The 18,755-nt window shown below is 37.2% G+C and overlaps 1 protein-coding gene across 1 annotated transcript in view; it reads left to right on the forward strand.

Moving 5' to 3' along the window:
- Nucleotides 1–18,755, forward strand: part of CSMD1 (CUB and Sushi multiple domains 1) — a 1,131,310-nt gene that overhangs the window by 1,024,117 nt on the left and 88,438 nt on the right. The window contains exons 48-49 of the mRNA XM_074153404.1: nucleotides 4,414–4,560; nucleotides 17,474–17,662. Of these exons, the coding sequence (XP_074009505.1) occupies nucleotides 4,414–4,560; nucleotides 17,474–17,662 (336 nt within the window). The remainder of the gene's footprint in view (nucleotides 1–4,413; nucleotides 4,561–17,473; nucleotides 17,663–18,755) is intronic.

Genomic DNA, 18,755 nt, shown 5'->3' on the forward strand with positions numbered 1-18,755 from the left:
GTTCAGCCTGGAGAAGAGAAGGCTTCAGGGAGACCTTATAACGGCCTACCAGTACCTGAAGGGGTGCCTACGGGAGAGATGGGGAGGGACTCTTTATCAGGGAGTGAAGTGATAGGAAATGGGCTAATGGTTTTAAAGTGAAAGAGGGGAGATTTAGACTAGATATTAGGAAGAAAAGAAACTCTTTACTGTGAGGTTGGTGAGACACTGGAACAGGTTGCCCGGGGAAGTTGTGGATGCCCCATCCCTGGAGGTGTTCAAGGCCAGGCTGGATGGAGCTTTGAGCAGCCTGCTCTAGTGGGAGGTGTCCCTGCCCATGGCAGGGGGGTTGGAACTCGATGATCTTTAAGGTCCCTTCCAACTCTAACCATTCTATGATTCTATGATTAAATTTTCTTAGGTATTGTTAGAGGAGAAGCAGCAGCAGCATTCCTATCAAAGTCATATCCATTTCTGTTTCCTGGGAAATGTATGAAGGTGTCTGAAAGGAGAACTTAACGTGCTGTTTTGTAATTGATCAGTTCTGATGACGAAATATTTTGAGGGTATAATTCCATTTGTCTGATTTAATAAAATTATTTGAGGTTAAATACTCAAATTTGAGTCCAAATACCCAGTCTACTTTCTCCATAGCATAGCAGAACCAGTGCTGTACCATGGTTGAATATACCCCTGTTAAAGAATTTGGCCATCTGTTTTGGGACAAAGAGTACAGAAATGACAAAAACTCAATTTCTAGAGTGTTACTCACAACAGCAATTTCTCAAAGGGCCCTATTTAATTAACAGGCTATTCTTATATTGTACTGAATTCTAATCTTATTATCACTTGTTCTGTTCTCATTGATTGATGAGAACAACTAGTCCCAAATTGTTCTTTAATATATTTTTATTCATTCAGAGACCATTATCATATCTTCCCTCATTAACCAAGAATATATGATAACTATGATAGAACTGATTAATATTCACTATGGGAGTTTCATAACATAACATATTAAAAAGGTTATATGTTTTGAGATATCTTTGTCTAAGTATTTTTCTTAAGTAGTAGTTTCTTAATGTCTCAAATTATTAAAATATTTTCGATTTTTGATAGCAGCATTCTGAGAACAAAACACCACATTTTTCATTCTTTAAAAAAAAAAAAGTCAGTTCATTAGAATTTTTTTTCTTTATAATGTGTGTGTTGGTCCTTGTCAGTTTAGTGGAGAAAATATTCTGAAAAATTAAAATTGTCTTTTCCTCCACTCTATTCTGTATTTAGCATCAACACAATATGTAGTGTGCATGGAACTTTTTTAGTGGTCTGATTATTTTGTTTACTTTTGGAAAATTCTGTTGAAATTGCTTAATGTTCCTCATGAAGATTTTTCTTTTCTTATACATTTAAATTTTATGAAAACAGATTATCAATAATAGATTTGAGAGGAGTATTATCATAGTTACTATATTTTTAACCATTGTCATTTCATGACACGAAATCCCATTCTTACAAATTCATCTCTGGTGCGGCTCTACTGAAGTCATTTTTTCTACCACATACCAGCAAACTTAAATGAGAAAGATAATAGCATATTTATAACCTCTCAATACAGTGCCATGTCGAGATTCCTGAGCTAGCTCTCAACAAGTTGATATTTAAATATGGCACATTGCAGTGCCTTGCAGAGATACTTGCTTGTGTCCCTGTGGCCACATTAGCAATGTGCTTTGCTAAACTAATTAGTTCTACATCTCAGCATGACGCGTTTGTTGGGGCAGAAGGCAGTGCTGATGTGGTTGTACTGTTTCCAGTGATGGATATAACTCGAGACTAGCTCATTCAGAGCCAGCTTAGGTATTTCCCTATATTGCTGCATTTTGCAATTAATATATGTCATATCCTGGGACCTTGTATGGTCTTAAACAGCATACCTTTGTTTACGTTAATAGAACTGCACCGTAGATACGTACACCAGGTAAAGATACGTCACCAAACTTTATGCAGAAACTAGATGAAGATTGGCAAGACAACTTTTAAAGAAAGAGTATTTGCTAAGGCACAGGTCTCTGATTACTTTATAAGGCAGCTTTGGAATGCAAAACAAAATAGTGACTACACCTAACTGACTACTCTTTAAATTATGGTGCTTAAGCAGCTGGATGATGATCAGTAGAGGCATCCAGTCAATGAGGCCAGCCTAGTCAGCTGGGAACAATAAGCCCATTAGCCATTCCCACTTATCAGTCAGGCCCTTAGGAAATCCCATCTGTATTCTAAACTAGAGAAGACATAAATGTACCATGAATATAATAATTAAAGCCTTTTGAACTTCAGAACACTGTATTCAGGCTACTTACACTGAATAGCATTCATTTGATGCAGCAAATGTTCTTTGATTTTTATTTTTTTTTTCCCTGAAATAAACCAACAAATTTCTGTCATTGAAAATAGATGGAAAAGTCAACTTTTACCTACTAATCAGGAAAGCATCATATGACAGGTCAGCATACCAGAAGTTGAATATATATTTCCTTATATAGAAAAACTCTGAAATAATAATAAAAACATCATACTCAAGAACACCTAAGTCATGCTGGTGACTTTTCTGAACATCATCTGAAGAGCTGCCTGCTAGGTAAGGTACAGAAACTGAAGCTCAACTTCAGGAAAACCAGAGCAAACTAAAATACATTGAATCATTCCTCTGATCTCCCAATGACTAAAAAATGCAGTGTGGCATGTGGTGCTGCAAACTAATTCATGATCAGTAACACGGAAAGATTCTGATTTCTTTGTATGTAGTAGATCTTTATTTGTAATTGTACTCTTTTATCCCCTTTATTTGAGAATTTCAAAAGAACATATACTTTCTAAACTGTAACAAATAAATTGTATTAAACAGATTTTACAAAGACCAGGGTGAAACACAGCAAAACCAAATAAATTGTCATGTTCTAAATAATTTTTTCAAGGAAAAATAGGAATTGACCTTAGCATTCCTCATCAATTATCCTACACTGCAATCATCAAACACTAACTTCCTAATATGAAAACCAAACAAACCTCAAAGCATTTTGATGAGGGCATGCTGGGCAACCTGTGCCTAAAGCTATGCTTATTTGTTCTTATTTTGTATATGTATTAGAAATTATTTATTAATACTTCTTTATTTGTAGTGTTGTCATTATGGTGACTCAACTGCAGTTCCTAAGAACTGGAAGGTTGTCTTAATCTGTATGGTTTGCTGTGGCTTCTGTAGCCTCCCTTTGGTACCTGAAATGTCCAGATCAGAAAATGTACTTTTTTTTTTTTTTATTGGACTGGACTGGGAGAAGGCTGACAACAATTGTATTCAATTTTTAGGTGTCCGTTGATTCGGTTTTATTTTTGTGTTTTCATGCAACTTAAGAAGAGCTGATCAGGCTGCAGCTGCTCAAATTCAGCAAAAATGAATGAAGCAGCCTCTTTATTTCAAATAGCTGCTGTGGCCAAAATAATGATGGTTGAACGTGGCTTTCCTAAACTTGAAAAATGTGGAGCAAAAGGCATAGTGAGCATATGAAAGGGAGGAGTTCAGCTGGAGTTAATATGGAGGAAGAAGATGCCATTTCATGTTTTAGAAAGCTTTCAGTTGGAGATTGGTTTGATATATAGATTTTTTTTTTTTTCTCTTGCATAGATGTTGTTTTATTATATAGCTAGCCTCCAAATCATTAGTTGTGCTTCTAGAGTTTTATTCCAGTGAAGATACTGGTCTAGTGCCACGACATATTTTTTCAACATCCAGTATTTACAAGTGTTTTTTTCTTTTTTACATGAAAATAATACTATAATAAACACACTATCTTTTAACGGAACTGACTCCTAGTGAAGTATGTATTGTAAATTCATAGCACGTGTACATAAGTGTATTCCACAGTGAAAGTGTGATGATCTCATATGTGACAGCATTTTTTAGCTAATGTGTTCACTTAGTAATATGGTGGTGTTTAAAAGTATACGAGCTGTACGATGTCAAAGAACGTACAGATTAGCTACCACCCACTAGTTGGAAAAGAGCTTAAATAAGTAATAGATATAAAAGGACAAAGAGCAGAAGCATAACCTCATTCAAAGTAATTGAGTCAAATGGAAATTACTTTTTTAAAAAAATCCACTATTTTTTCATGTTTATGGCAAAAACACTAATTGTTTTATATTTCAGTTTGTTTGTACCAAGTTTTTTTATTGTGCCCTCTAGTGAAAACCTAAAACTGGATGGATAATTTAAATAGAGTTCTGTGAATTATTTCACTGCCAATGAAGTGCCATGATATTTCCTGTTCTTTCCTTGTATATTCACATTCACAGCTGAGTTAAAATATGGAAAGGGTTACTTAAACTGGTAGTACTTTAAAACTTCAATAGTTTCTTTATTCATCTCCAAAGGTTCTTCTGGGCAAAGCCCGTTACTGGTTGCTTTAAGTGGAAATCATACTGGACAGCTGAATTTTACAAGCAAAATGAATCAGCTGTATCTTCGCTGGTCAACTGATCATGCAACCAGCAAGAAAGGATTCAAGATCCGTTACTCAGGTATTTTATAACTATTAATGATTTCCATTAAATTATACTTTGTCGTTACATATACTATTTAGCATCAAATTAGGACTTGTAATACAATGTCTGTTTCTCTAAAGATAATTTATGATAATGTACGTTTTGATGATGATGATGATTTGATGAACCATCATTCTATTGCAAGTTCAAGGTAAGCACAGGACTTGGACACTGTTTTTTCCAAGTTTGCCAAAGATCTCCAGATTAATACTTTTCCAATTAATATTTCTGTCTGCAACCTGCTATCTTGTCTTAGCAGATCTGAGGCAAGGCCTTTGAAATGTAGTGGGAGGGATAGCCCTTAGATTTACACAGAATTACTCAAGAATGAGAATTTTTGATCTTGAAATGGTATGTGCTACTCCACCTGCAATTCAGTGCAAAATTATTAGGTTTACAATTTCCTTGAGTTGCAGTTCACAACTCTTATTGCTGTGCTCTTCTTTATGTACAAATAAATGGAAAACAGGAAAATACTTTTCTTCAATATGCTGCGTGTGAATCTGGTGTTGTGGTGACACGAAAACATGTAAATACTCTATCTAAATAGTGTTTAAAATTATGTCCTTTATTAAGAAAAAAAAAAAAATCAGTTGCCGGTATTGCAATACTGGATTATACTTTATGTGCAGACATACTGACTCTTACTCAGCAGCCTGTTTAATATGTTTTTACACACACATCGGCAGACACATTGCTCCTAAAAGGCTTGGCTTAGGGATCACTTACATGATGTAAATAGTGAGAGAGAGAGGTGATAATTGCTGTCTGTTGTTAACATTTGCTTTTTCTGTGTTTGGACATGATTAGCAATGTAAAGGTTGTGTGTGTTAATTTTGGTGGCTAATGTCAATATAAATTGAGAAAGGAATCCTAAGAATGTTTTAGAAGAACGTTTTATCAAGCACCAGGTATGTCCCATGTATTAGTGCAAAATGCCATTTAGGGAGATGATTTTCACAGAGCTCATGCCTTTCCTGTGCCATCCCTGCACTGGCTGCCTAATCTCTGGAAAGTTTCTTTTGTATCTGGAACAGAAGATCCGGGCTGAGCTCAGAGCATAATAATGATCATTGTTTTGGGGACTTAACTATGAACAGAGCTATGAGCAGTCAGGGAAAAAAACCCCACACAATAAAAACATTATCTCCACCTTGCAAGCAGCCTTTGGATTATTACTACAGACAAACTGAATCTGAGAGATGGGGGGGAAAGAGAAGTTGTTTCCAAGCATACTAGAGATTCATTTAGTTTTTCATAGAGTAAAGTCAATTGCAGGACCTAATAGATGGATTGAGAGTGTGGCAAAAGGAACACAGAGAATTGCTCATGTGGTAACGCTCAGATGTGCGGCACTGAAGAGAGTGGGCTTTCTGTCATGAATTTAAAGTGAGGAATTAGTATCATGGTTACAAAACCGGAGTTCATGTAAAGCATTTGTTTTCTAAGTATCAAATTATTAAGGAAACTGATTTTTGAGGAATGAGAAGTTATTTTACACCTTTGTGTGTACACAAAACATGTTTTGCAGTAGTGAAGAAGTGGTCTGTCTAATTGCTAGGCTCAATTCATCAATTATTATGGCACTAGCTGCAACTAATAATAAAATTGGGGGACTGGAAAGAGATATGCAATCCTTATGGCTATGTTTTAGGAACAAACAACTGTTTTGCTTTTTCCGCTTCACTAACAGTCAGTGCCTGCATTTTTCTCTAAACTTCTGTACATTTTACATGAGATTCAATGGAAATAATCAGCATGAAAGAAGAGTAACAGTGAGCGGCAGCATAAACAATTGGATTTGAATCTTAATGAGGGGTAAGCAACATCATGAAAGTAGGAAAAATACAAGATCCCAAAAAGGCTATTGATACTGTGGCAGCTGTGACTGAGCCAGCAGGCTTCCTCATAATGAAGACCCTACTGAAATGAATTGCTGCCCTCCCACAACCCTCCCCTTCTTCTCCAGCTATGCCTGTGCACAAAATTTTGCAAATGGTGGTTTTGTCAGAACTAGATTTCATTTGTAGATACAAATTTTCTTCACTTTTAAAAAAAAGTGCTAGAAGCTTTCAGAGGAATGCTTAATGTTGCCTTTAGCATACAAGCTTACTTGTGTAAGCTATTTGTCTAATGTTACTTGTATTTTTTTCTGCCTTGTGGTTTAAGGCTTTTTGCTAAAACTTAGAAAAGAGCTTTAGTGTTACAGCAGAGGGGTATTCTTTTAAGGACTTTGAATATTATATAGGCAATAGCATAATTTCAATCTATATAACAAATTTCCTGACAGCACTAACACTTAGTTATGAAATGATCTTTTCCTTATTCTAGTGAGTATCTGTATAGCATAGTGAAACTAGGAGGGGAAGCATCAGTTAAAATTTCTTGCAGCCCTGGGGATGTAATCCCTTTTTTATTTGGAAGGTATGTAGTATGGCAAAATCACTAAAATGGATGCCAAAAATATAAGAAAAAGGTATTGTGTTCTGTAATGGTTGCTTGTTGTTTCGTAGTGCTTGAACTTGACTACCCAGTGCAGCTGGGTTCCACCAAAACTGTGCAGTTTATTACAAATGGGGAAAATCTGTGAGTGCAGAAAGTGGAACTTGCTGAGCCCAGACTAGAAAACTCACGCTGTAAGAAATGAAACCTGGAAATTGCTTTGAAAGATACCTGCAGAATCTACTTCTTGGCTTTGTTTTCCCTCAATAATTTATAACCCTGCATGCACATTCCTACCCAAGCAAGCTAGTGCAAGCGCATAACAAAGAGGAGGGGGATGATTTTTTTTTTTTTTTAAAAGCAGTGGTGGAAGGAGTGAAAGTGCACTATCATACTTGGCGCACCTGCTGGAGGCATGCTGCTTTGCAAGTTCACATTGCCTCTATAATATTAACAGGCTTTTGTTTAACTTTGGGTTAGTCATTCAAGAGTAAATTAGGCAAGTGGTTACTTGGCTAATTTGTAATTGGCTGCCAGTAGAACTGTAGATATATATATTAATAACCCCACTGTAGGTCTCTGTTTTACCTTTATTCTGCTCTTGTTCTCCTTTTTTATTTTGTATATGTCAAAGTGAAAAATAACATAAGGAATGGATGGGCCATTAATTAAGGAACTGTTTTAGTAATCAGAAAAGGTATGTTTAGTTTTCTTGTGTGACCTTACCTAACCACTTAAGCCAGCGTCTGATTTCTTATCTATAAAGTGAGAATGTCTAAAGTGCGAGTTATAGTAAACCTCTGCCTCACTGGATATTTCAAGAATAGCAGCACAAAGGACAAAAGATCCCCTGGTAATACGGTGATGATGACAAGTAAATATCCAAAGGGAAAGTTAGAAGGAAACAGTGGACTAAGCTGTGACTTTTTATCTGTCAACAAAAAATCTATCATATAAACTCAACAAAGGCAACATGGGATTTCAATGAAGGCTTTATGTTTATTTATAATTTCAAACATAGGGCAGTGTTTCAGTGGGTAGTTATCTTTTTCATGTAAGTTTTTAGACTATTGATCAAAGATATTGCTGGGAAATTAAGTCCTTTGCTATGATAAATTCTTAGAGAAAATGTCATATGATTCACTCTAAGACTGAGATTTACAAAATCATCAGTTTCAAATAATTTTAATTTGGAATTGGGGATTATTTAATTGAGCTTCCCTTAGACAGAGTGCCTCAGGTTTGAAAAATTTCAGCAAAAATGTTTCAATGTTCCAGCTCCTAGGAGAATATGCTTTGTGAAAGGAAGAACATGGTCTTGCAAATGCAAAATTGGTGTTTATCTGTGCTGCTGTCCACACATCAGTTGACTAGTGATGTGTGATTTAGCCAGGCAGTTATTACCCTGTTGGTCTTCAGTTGCAAGTGACAAATGGACGCTGTGATTTTAAGTGAGCTGAAAAAGTTCGATATATTGCCTTGCAAAAAACACTGGTGTTTTAGAGGCCTTGAAAGAATGTGGATGCTATGTGACTTGGAAAAGTAAATTAAATCTGTAAATGTAAAGCTACTTCAGGTCACTAGAAAGGTTTCATAGAAGTTTGTCACATTTCGTGATACATTGTCATTCCTAGATGACAGCACTCCTGTGTCATTGCACCTATATCAGCCAAGCCTCATGAAGTTCCAGGACAGATTCCATCTCAGAAACTGGCTGAGAGAAGAACATTTTATCCCAGTGGTCCTTGATACAAGACTGCAATATTTTATGAGCACTCTGTAGAGATTCCTGCTTAAGCCCACAATTTTCATGCAGTTGACAGTGGCTGCGAGTTTCAGTTTGACATTGTTCAAGCATTTGCTTACCCTCCAGATCTTCAGACATTTTTTATTTATTGCCTTGTATGTGATTCATCAGTTAATATGTCAGTTCCTGATCCTAGAAGATGTTAGGTAGACTTCATCCTGGACTCTGAAGGGAGTTCACTTTAAAGAACAGATTAAAAATTACTAAACTGTAGTTTAAGAAGGGAATTGTATGGAGTCTTATCAATATTCCTTCACTGTCTCAATAAGCATTGAGTCTTCAAGATTTTTCAGAGCTGTAAAATAAAAATCCATCTTCAGAATTTTAAGTAATTTGCCTCAAATGCTTTCCTTTTTTTCATGCTGTGTATAGTTTAGACGTAATAAGTTGTTTAAGTATCAGCCTTCTCTATTCGTATTTCACTGCCTTTGCAGCACAAAATACTATGGGTTTTGGTAGGGCTTTTACATGGATGAGGACTACAGGCACTGCTTGCCTGCAGCATTGTTGCTGGCTTCTGACATACTGCCTGCCTGCTGCCACTACTTTAAAATGTTGTCATTAATAAACATTTGGAGGAGGCGGGCCTGATCTATCTTAAATAACTATTTTAAACATATTACCCAAACATATATTATTCATATCACAAAATGAAGTACTTGGAAATTGGAATAAGATTTTTTCGTATCATAAATTTCAGTTACTGAAGTGTTGAATGGGTACTGCTTACACTGCAGTCAGTGTAGATTGTGTTTGAACATATAACACTAGACTGGAAAAATCAGATCATAGTTATTGAAATAGTAAAAAAATTAGTATTAAATTTTAAATATTATTTGAATATATTATTTAATATAAATTTTAGTACTTTAGTATTAATTTATTCTCTGTATTTGAAGTGTTTATCTGTAAAATGGGGACAATAACAATGATTCTTGCTTTAATGAAATTTTGTGAAAATAAGTTAGTTAATATTCATGTAATATAGAGGTTACACATATTACAGTCATTATAAAAAAAACCCCACAAATTATATCTTGAAACTGTCTAGGTAATTTGAAGCTAATAAGGCCTGGAAACTTATTAGATTATTAGAAACTTAAACAATTAGATTTATTTTTTTTTAAGGTAGGTATACTGAAAGAATAAGTAGTGACTGTTCCTTATATTCTTTAAAGTAAATGTCCTATCAAAAAACAGAGTATGATCATAAGGTTACAGACTGTAAGGCTTTCAACCAGGCCAAGTGCAAGGTTCTGCACATTGGTCAGGGCAATCCCAAGCACAAATACAGGCTGGGTGGAGAAGGGTTTCAGAGCAGCTCTGAGGAGAAGGACGCATAGACTCCTCCACATTAACCAACTCTGGTTAATGAGAAGCTCAACATGAGCCAACGATGTGCACGCATAACCCAGAAAGCCGACTGTATCCTGGACTGTATCAAAAGAGGCGTGGCCAGCAGGTTGAGGGAGGTGATTCTGCCCGTCTGCTCTTCTCTCGTGAGACCCCACCTGGAGTACTGCTTCCAGCTCTGTGACCCCCAACATAAGATGGGCATGGATCTGTTGAAGCAAATGCCGAGGAGGGCCACAAAGATGATCAGAGGGCTGGAGCACCTCTTCTATGAAGACAAGCTGAGAGAGTTGGGGCTGTTCAGCCTGGAGAAGAGAAGGTTCTGGGGAGACCTTATAGCAGCCTTCCAGTACTTAGAGGCCTACAGAAAAGATGGGGAGGGACTCTTTATCAGGGAGTCTAGTGATAGGACAAGGGGTAAAATGGTTTTAAACCAAAAGAGGAGAGATTTAGATTAGATACCAGGAAGAAATTCTTTACTGTGAGGATGGTGAGACACTGGAACAGGTTTCTCAGGAAGGCTGTGGATGCCCCATCCCTGGAAGTGTTCAAGACCAGGCTGGATGGAGCTTTGAGCAACCTGGTGTAGTGGGACGTGTCCCTGTCTATGGCAGGGGGTTTGGAACTAGGTGATTTTTAAGGTCCCTTCCAACTCTAATCATTCTATGAGTTTGACATAAATGTATAAATGAACTGAATTTTGTATGTAGACTTAAATTCCATCATTTCCTTAATTTTGAATTCTTTTCAGCCTAATGCTTTTTTTTTTTTTTTTTTCTTGTTGATACTTTGTTTTCAATTCTTTTCTAAGTACCTGACAAGGTTCATGAGAAAGCAAACAGAAAATCCAAGGTATTCTGCCATGGGGGACTATGGTAGTAAAACATGTTTTACCAGCCATACTTAAAATTTTAAATCTGCACAGATACCTATTGCAACCAGAGTAGTAGACTTCCTCCACCTTTTGGTCAGCTCAGTGAAAGAGAAAGATGCACATTATTATGGATTTCTGAGATACTGTTAACAGTCATGGAAATTGTAAAGCTTGGTAATTTGTGGGCACAGACTCTTTCTGTCATGTGGGGTCCTTTCTGTACTGCCCTCTGTTGAACTTTTGTACTTCAAGGAATTTACTTCTCACTTCTCATGTAGTAATGATTGTCTCAATCCTCGCACTCAGTCTGGTCAAAATACTTTTGCTGTGTTCCATAACCTTTCTGCCTGCTCTCCATTCTCGTTCCCCCTCTCCCTCCAAATCACAATCTACTTTTAGTGCTTCTCTGGTTGACAACATAAGATAGTTCTTTAACTAGCTCTTGTCAATCTTTCTCTTCTAGCTTCCCATTTTAATTTTCCTTGCTTCTTATTTACAATGTCTACCCTAATTCACCATCCTCCTTCTTCCTTGCTTCAGTCCATGATCTTCTGCTTCTCTGTCTCACTAGTCAATTCCAATTCATTTTATATGTTTTCCTTTTCAGTTTCCTTCCCTGATTCACACATATGTTTTCCTTGCATCACATTTTATTCTGAACATAATCTCAGTCTCTGATACATCCATCCTTTTGATGCCACTTCTAATAGCCTACCAGGTCCATCTCTTTCTCTTGTTTCCATCATGGCTCTTAGCCTCCAATCTCTCCTTTCCTACTTCTTATCTCATTGCATAGTTTGTCATGACTGCTCTTTCTGTGGGCTCTTAAACCCAGTACTTTTGTGTCAAATATTCATTCTCTCTTTTCTCATTACAGCATTTCTATCCAGGCAAACAAAGCTCATAGTTTTATTTTCACACTTGAACCTCTGCCTTTAACTTTCACCATGTCAGATGACAACAGAGCTTTATGAATATATCTCAGTTCCCAGATCTCCTTTTACCAGTTTCCTCCAGCCCCATGCAAGTGCTGCCACTCACTCAGTGAGACACTTGGGGTGGCAGGAAAAGTAAGCAGTAGTAATAGTAGGCTGTGGTGATGGGTGAAAGCAGCAGATGTACAGGAGTCATCAAAGAACCTGGGGAAGGAGAGTATGGATTTCTGTAGGGGATTTGCAATAATAGCCATTAGGACTTAAGTATATTTGCCAAAGCAATGTTGAAGTAAATCCTAAGTGATATTCCTGGTTTGCGTTCCTCTTGTTTTCTTGTGTCAGTTTCTTCTTCTTGGTTCAGAAGATTTTTTTGTTTGACTTGGCCACTACAGTTAAAGATAACAAGAAAAGGTTCTTTCAGTATATCAGTAGAAAAAGGAAGACTAGGGAAAATGTAGGCCCACTGATGAATGAGGTGGGCACCCTAGTGGTGGGAAGACACAGAGAAGGTGGAGTTACTGAATGCCTTCTTTGCCTCGGTCTTCCCTGCTAAAGCCGTCCCTCATGAATCCCAGACCCTGGAGGTGAGGGGGAAGGTCTGGAAAGAGGAAGATTTTCCCTCAGTAGAGGAGGACTGGATTAGAGACCACTTGGCCAAACTGGACATCCATAAGTAAATGGGCCCTGATGGGATGCACCCGCGAGTGCTGAGAGAGCTGGCAGGTGTTATTGGTGACCCACTCTCCATCATCTTTGAAAGGTCATGGAGAACAGGAGAGGTGCCAGAGGACTGGAGGAAGGCCAATATCACTCCAGTCTTCAAAATGGGCAAGAAGGAGGACCCAGGGAACTACAGGCCGGTTAGTCTCATCTCCGTTCCTGGGAAGGTAATGGAGCGACTTGTTCTGGATGTCATCTCCAAATACGTTGAAGAACAGGAAGTTATTGGAAGTGGTCAACTTGGATTTATCAAGGGTAAATCATGCTTGACCAATCTGATAGCCTTCTATGATGTTATTACTGAATGGCTGGATGAGCCATTCAGTAATATGGGGGAGAGCAGCAGATGTCATCTACCTTGACTTCAGCAAGGCTCTTGACACTGTCTCCCATAACATCCTCATTAGGAAACTGAGGAAGTGTGGGCTAGATAAGGGGACAGTGAGGTGGGTTGAGAGCTGTCTGTGTGACAGAACTCAGAGGGTTGTAATTAATGGAGCAGGGTCGAGTTGGAGGCCTGTAACCAGCGGTGTCCTGCAGGGGTCAATACTCAGTCCAGTCTTGTTCAACATATTCATCAGCGACCTGGACGAGGGGACCGAGTGTATCCTCAGCAAGTTTGCTGATGATACCAAACTGGGAGGGGTGGCTGACACCCCAGAGGGCCGTGCTGCCACCCAGCGTGACCTGGACAGGCTGGAGAGCTGTGCAGAGAAGAACCTAATGTGGTTCAACAAGGGCAAGTGTAGTGTCCTGCACCTGGGGAGGAAGAACCCCAGACACCAATATAGGTTAGGGGTCGACCTGCTGGAAAGCAGTCCTGAGGAGAAGGATCTGGGGGTCCTGGTAGATTGTAAATTATCCATGAGCCACCAGTGTGCCCCTGTTGCCAAGAGGGCCAATGGAATCCTGGGCTGCATAGGGAAGAGTGTGGCCAGTAGGTCAAGGGAAGTCATTCTCCCCCTCTACTCTGCCCTGGTGAGGCCATGGAATACTGCATCCAGTTCTGGGCTCCCCAATTCAAGAGGGACAGGGAACTACTGGAGAGAGTCCAACGTAGGGCAACTAAGATGATTAAGGGATTAGAGCATCTCCCTTATGAGGAAAGGCTGAGAGAGCTGGGGCTCTTTAGCCTGGAGAAGAGAAGGCTGAGGGGAGACCTTATGTATGTTTACAAGTACCTAAAGGGTGGGTTGAAGGAGGATGGAGCCAGACTCTTTTCAGTGGTTCCCAGCGATAGAACGAAGGGTAACGGGCACAAGCTGGAACATAGGAAGTTCCATTCAAATATGAGGAAGAACTTCTTTAGGTTGAGGGTGACAGAGCCCTGGCACAGCCTGCCCAGAGAGGTCGTGGAGTCCTCTTCTCTGGAGATCTTCAAGCCCCGCCTGGATGCAGTCCTGAGTGATGTGCTCTGGGCAATCCTGCTTTAGCAGGGGAGTTGGACTAGGTGATCTCTAAGGGTTCCTTCCAACTCTGACAATTCCGTGATTCCGTGATTTTTTTTCTGAATACGACTTAGTTCACTGAAAAGTTTAAACTGTGCCTTTGGGCACTCAGCATTGTTAATTGTTAAAACTTAAGCAACAATTATGACTGATATCATTCCGTGTAATTCAGCAGCTTGAATGTCCCATATTTTGTGCCACTTTAAAGCTGATCTCTTTGGAGGTTCATATATAATATAGATTGCTAAAATTAACCACAGTTTAAAAATGGCAATAAGTTCCCTGGTAATCAGAACACAAAGTACAACCTGTTATGCTCCAAATCTTGTTATGGGTAAAAACCCCATGCTTTATATGTCTAGCCAGGAATTTACTGCTAGTATAACTGAAATTTTGTCAGTTTAAAAAAAAGAATTACTTGTCCAGATTAAATGGTTATAGGAAAAAAGGAAGAAAAAAGAAGAATAAATGAAAGCTACTATACAGAAAAAACAGTACGGTTAGAATTTTTATACACACAATTCCCATTATCTAACCTTTCTCCTGGTGCTACAGTCATGTTTCCATTGCTCCTTGGGAACCCAAGGTCAATGGCTTCAGTTTGATGTTGGTATGTTGGGGGAGATATTGCAGGTCAGCAGCAGCTAGAGTCCTTCAAGAGGAAGACTATCATATTGACGATTTCTTCTTCACTCTAGGATTCTCTTAGGATTGTTTTTGTTTGTTAATACATTTTTACACTCTGCTATTGGTCAAGTTCAAGTTACACATGGTTCTACTATACCTAGTCCACTTTATACCCACCTGACCAGAAAAAAAAGTAATCAGCTAAAAAAAGTAAAACAAAGCTGCAGGCAGGTCAAAAAAGGTTGAGACAACACAAACCTGACAAACCTGGGTCTTGAGGACTTACAAACTCAGTATAAAGTCTATGACCTGTTACTAGCAAAGGCAATACTGTATTACTGGGCTACAGGGTTGCACATCATGTGGCAAGTATTTTCTGTTTAGAATTACAGTACTGAGGGGATCAATTTGGTGTTTTGTCTGTATTGCATATTATGTTTAGGACTCACCTGCTGTTCTTAAGATCTCCTAGGATATTTAAAACTAAATACTGCTTAAGAGGTTACTGAAGATGACTTCATTGGTCTTAACCACTGGTCTTTCGATCTTAACCAGCTTGTGCTACAATAGCAATATCATCTTTTTCTTCAATAGGTTGCAAAGAAAATTAAAGCCATGTTTATTGTGCTTCTTTAAATGTCAAATCTCTTTTTAATTTTAAAGAGTATTTCAGTAATTAAATTCATTTAGTTAGGCAGGTAACAGAATGTCACTGTTCTTATAAGGGATACAGAACATGACCCCAAATAATTGTTTTACTGGACCATTCCAAGCTTATTGATTTTCATCCTGTTTTTTTTTGTTGGTTTTGGGTTTTTTTTTCCCTTTTTGATTTAGTTTTTTCCAAATAACTCTCCAAGTGAAAGACTGTATAAAAATGACATTTGAAGTAGAAATAACATTGCTTAATTGAGAACTATAATTCTTTAATAGAATCTCATCAGATGCCAACATTTTTCAGCATCTTTAATGTAGGACTGAGTTTTACTGCTTTTGTTGGGTGGCATTTCGTAGAAATACTGACTTTGATATACTGCATTTGAATCTAGACATTTAAAGGAAGCATCTTGGTTGGGAGTCTAATCAGCTCTATGATCTCTCCATAGTCAGTGAACAGAAACATCCATCTTTAGGTGGTAATTGATACCATAGGTACCTTAGGGTGATAAAATATACATTAAAAAAAAAAAAAAAAAGCTAGATACAGGAAGCTGAAAGAAGGAAATCAGGGATATGTGCAAGAAACAAATGATATGAAAAATATTTATAGATGTAAACGAAATTCTGTAATTATATACTTGTGAAATAATACCCCAACTTGTACTGGATAATTGTCTATAGAAAATTATATGAACATCATAGTAGGCTTAAGGCACATTTCAGTAAGATGTAGAGAGTTAGTATTGTAGCAGCAGTTACAGTCTCAGTGTCCTTGGTACTGGTGTTTAGTTATCAGTGGGGGTTACACATTGTCTTGAAGATGAAGAATGTTCATAGGCTTATTTCAGTGGTGAATGTTCAGCCAGGTTTATTTTCTGCAAGCCATGGTCCTACCATGCTGCTTCTGAAAAGATATTAATCTCTGTAATCGTGACATGGTGCACTGCTGCAAATACACAGTGACTTGTACATCAATATGGAGTCAAGGTAATTGTTTAATATTGCTTTTATCCAGGGATAAATGATTGCATGCAACAAACAGGTTTGTGTTAGACTCCATGTGTGTGTCACACTATCCTGTACTTTTGCTTGACTTGGATCCAGTCTGGGCAATCATACTCCATTCTCATGTACAGGTATTACAGCCTTGTTTGGTTTGTTTTTTGTTTTTTTTTTTTAAAAAAAGTCTTTAATACTCACTTTTTGAGACAATTATAACTTTTGTAATTTTTTTTACTTCCTCAGCACGTCTAAACATTTCAGCTATCTGTCACAAGTTCTTGAGGACCACGCTAGTCAGGAAAACCTCTCTGTTAACAGTATTTGTCATAGTACCCATTAAGGTTTAGCAAGGTTTATTTTTATTTCAAAACTTATATTTAAAAAAGTGCATTCTATCTTGCTTCAGATGTAGTATAAATTCAACATTTTAGAAGCTGCACTCACCTAAGTTACATCATTTTGCTAAAAAATTAATACTATTGCTATGTAATATCCTTGGGCAAACATGTACATAAAAATTACATAAATTTTACTTGGAAAAAAAATGCATCTGACGAATCAGTCTATTGTATTTTGTCACGTAACTTTTTAACATCCTTGGCAAAATGTTTAATTTTTGACTTACATGTCTAAGTGCACTATATTTTTAAAATAAAAATATTAATAATTAGTTTTGTGTATTATGTAGCTCAAAGAACAGTTCTATGTTTATAAATTTATCAAATTTGAAATAGACTGTTTATTAAGTGTGAGTGAACATACTGAACAATCTATATGTTTCCTGATTGCAGCTTCTTTGTGTACAATAACATAAACTGATTTTTGATTATAAACTATGTTTTTGAACTTCATGATATTTCTGCGTAAGAAGTCTGAATCTTCACTGAGGATTCCAGAAGTAATGTAAAGGATTCTGTACTAATTTTAATGGTATTCAAAGTTTGCACGTGTCATAAATAATGTGAATTTTGTAAATAATGTTTTACGTGTTTTTAATAACGTCCGCTTTTTTGGTGTTTAGCTCCCTATTGCAGCTTAAACCCTATCCTGAGGAACGGTGGAATTGTAAATAAAACAGGCGGTCCTGCTGGAAGTAAAGTTCGCTATTACTGCAAACCTGGGTACAGAATGATTGGTCACAATAATGCGACATGTAGACGTCACCAAAATGGCATGTATCAGTGGGATTCTCCTGTGCCAATCTGCCAAGGTAAGATAATGTTTTCTTGTTGAGTATGCTTCTATAATTTCATTGTAAAGAATAATTCACAAAACAAAGATACAGCATTATCAATGCTGCTGCATGCCGAGAGACACTGACGTCATGAAGTTATCCAAACACATATTGAATTGTGTACTTAATGTGCGGAGAGCTGAAGTGTTATGAAATGGATTAATGCAGTCAAATACAGACCAAAGGAAAAATACCTTTTCAGTACTTTCTTATTTAGTAATATACATATCTCTAAAGAGTCCATAGTTCATGGTATTGTTGTATTACAGAACATTTTATAAAAATTCATTAGTTTTCAGCCATTAATTTGATTATTTTAGAAAATCACTATATGAGCAGTGCTTTAAAGGCATAATTTGTAACTTCTGGGGTTTTTTGTGTATCCCGGAGTTAGCCAGAGTCCACTTTAGGCTGTTCCAGACATCTATTAAAAGTAGTTACTATTTGTGAAATGTTTATAATTTTTCCTGTGTGAAAAGCCACACAGAAGCTACAGAGGAAAGGAGTATAACATAAAGTAGTACAAAAACACAGTTGGGTTTAGTTAAAAATGCTTTTTCACCTATTATTCAGTAAACAGTTAGTGGAGACTAAGGAGTTGTAGGTCAGATAATATCAGGAATGTGGGTGAGAGGAGAAAGACTGCAAATTCTATCCATATAATATATGGCCTATTCTATCATATTTTCATTTGTGTCCTCTTCTAGACTGCTTTATTTATAGGAAGAAATGGTATTAACATCCATATTTAAGACTCGTTGGAACTTCTTTGATTAAAACCTGTGTTTAGTTGTTCCTAACTTTGAAGACATTAACAGCAGTGCTTCATGTCTTCTTCAGGACAACTATTTTGCTTAAGGTTCCATCAAGAATGATACAGATATTTCTAAAAACAGCATAAGATGAAAGCTCTATTTTGCACCTTAAAAAAAAAAAAAAGAAAAAGGTCAACTGAAATTTGGCATAATGCTTACTCTTCTGTTGAAGGTGTGTTATTTGCAAGAAAAGTAAAAAGCTGCAGAAATTTAGCTACAGTTGGAACGTGAAGGAGTACAGTTCACATCTTTTA

The sequence above is a fragment of the Numenius arquata genome, chromosome 9, assembly GCF_964106895.1.
Source record: "Numenius arquata chromosome 9, bNumArq3.hap1.1, whole genome shotgun sequence".
In the NCBI taxonomy this organism is placed as follows: Eukaryota; Metazoa; Chordata; class Aves; order Charadriiformes; family Scolopacidae; genus Numenius; species Numenius arquata.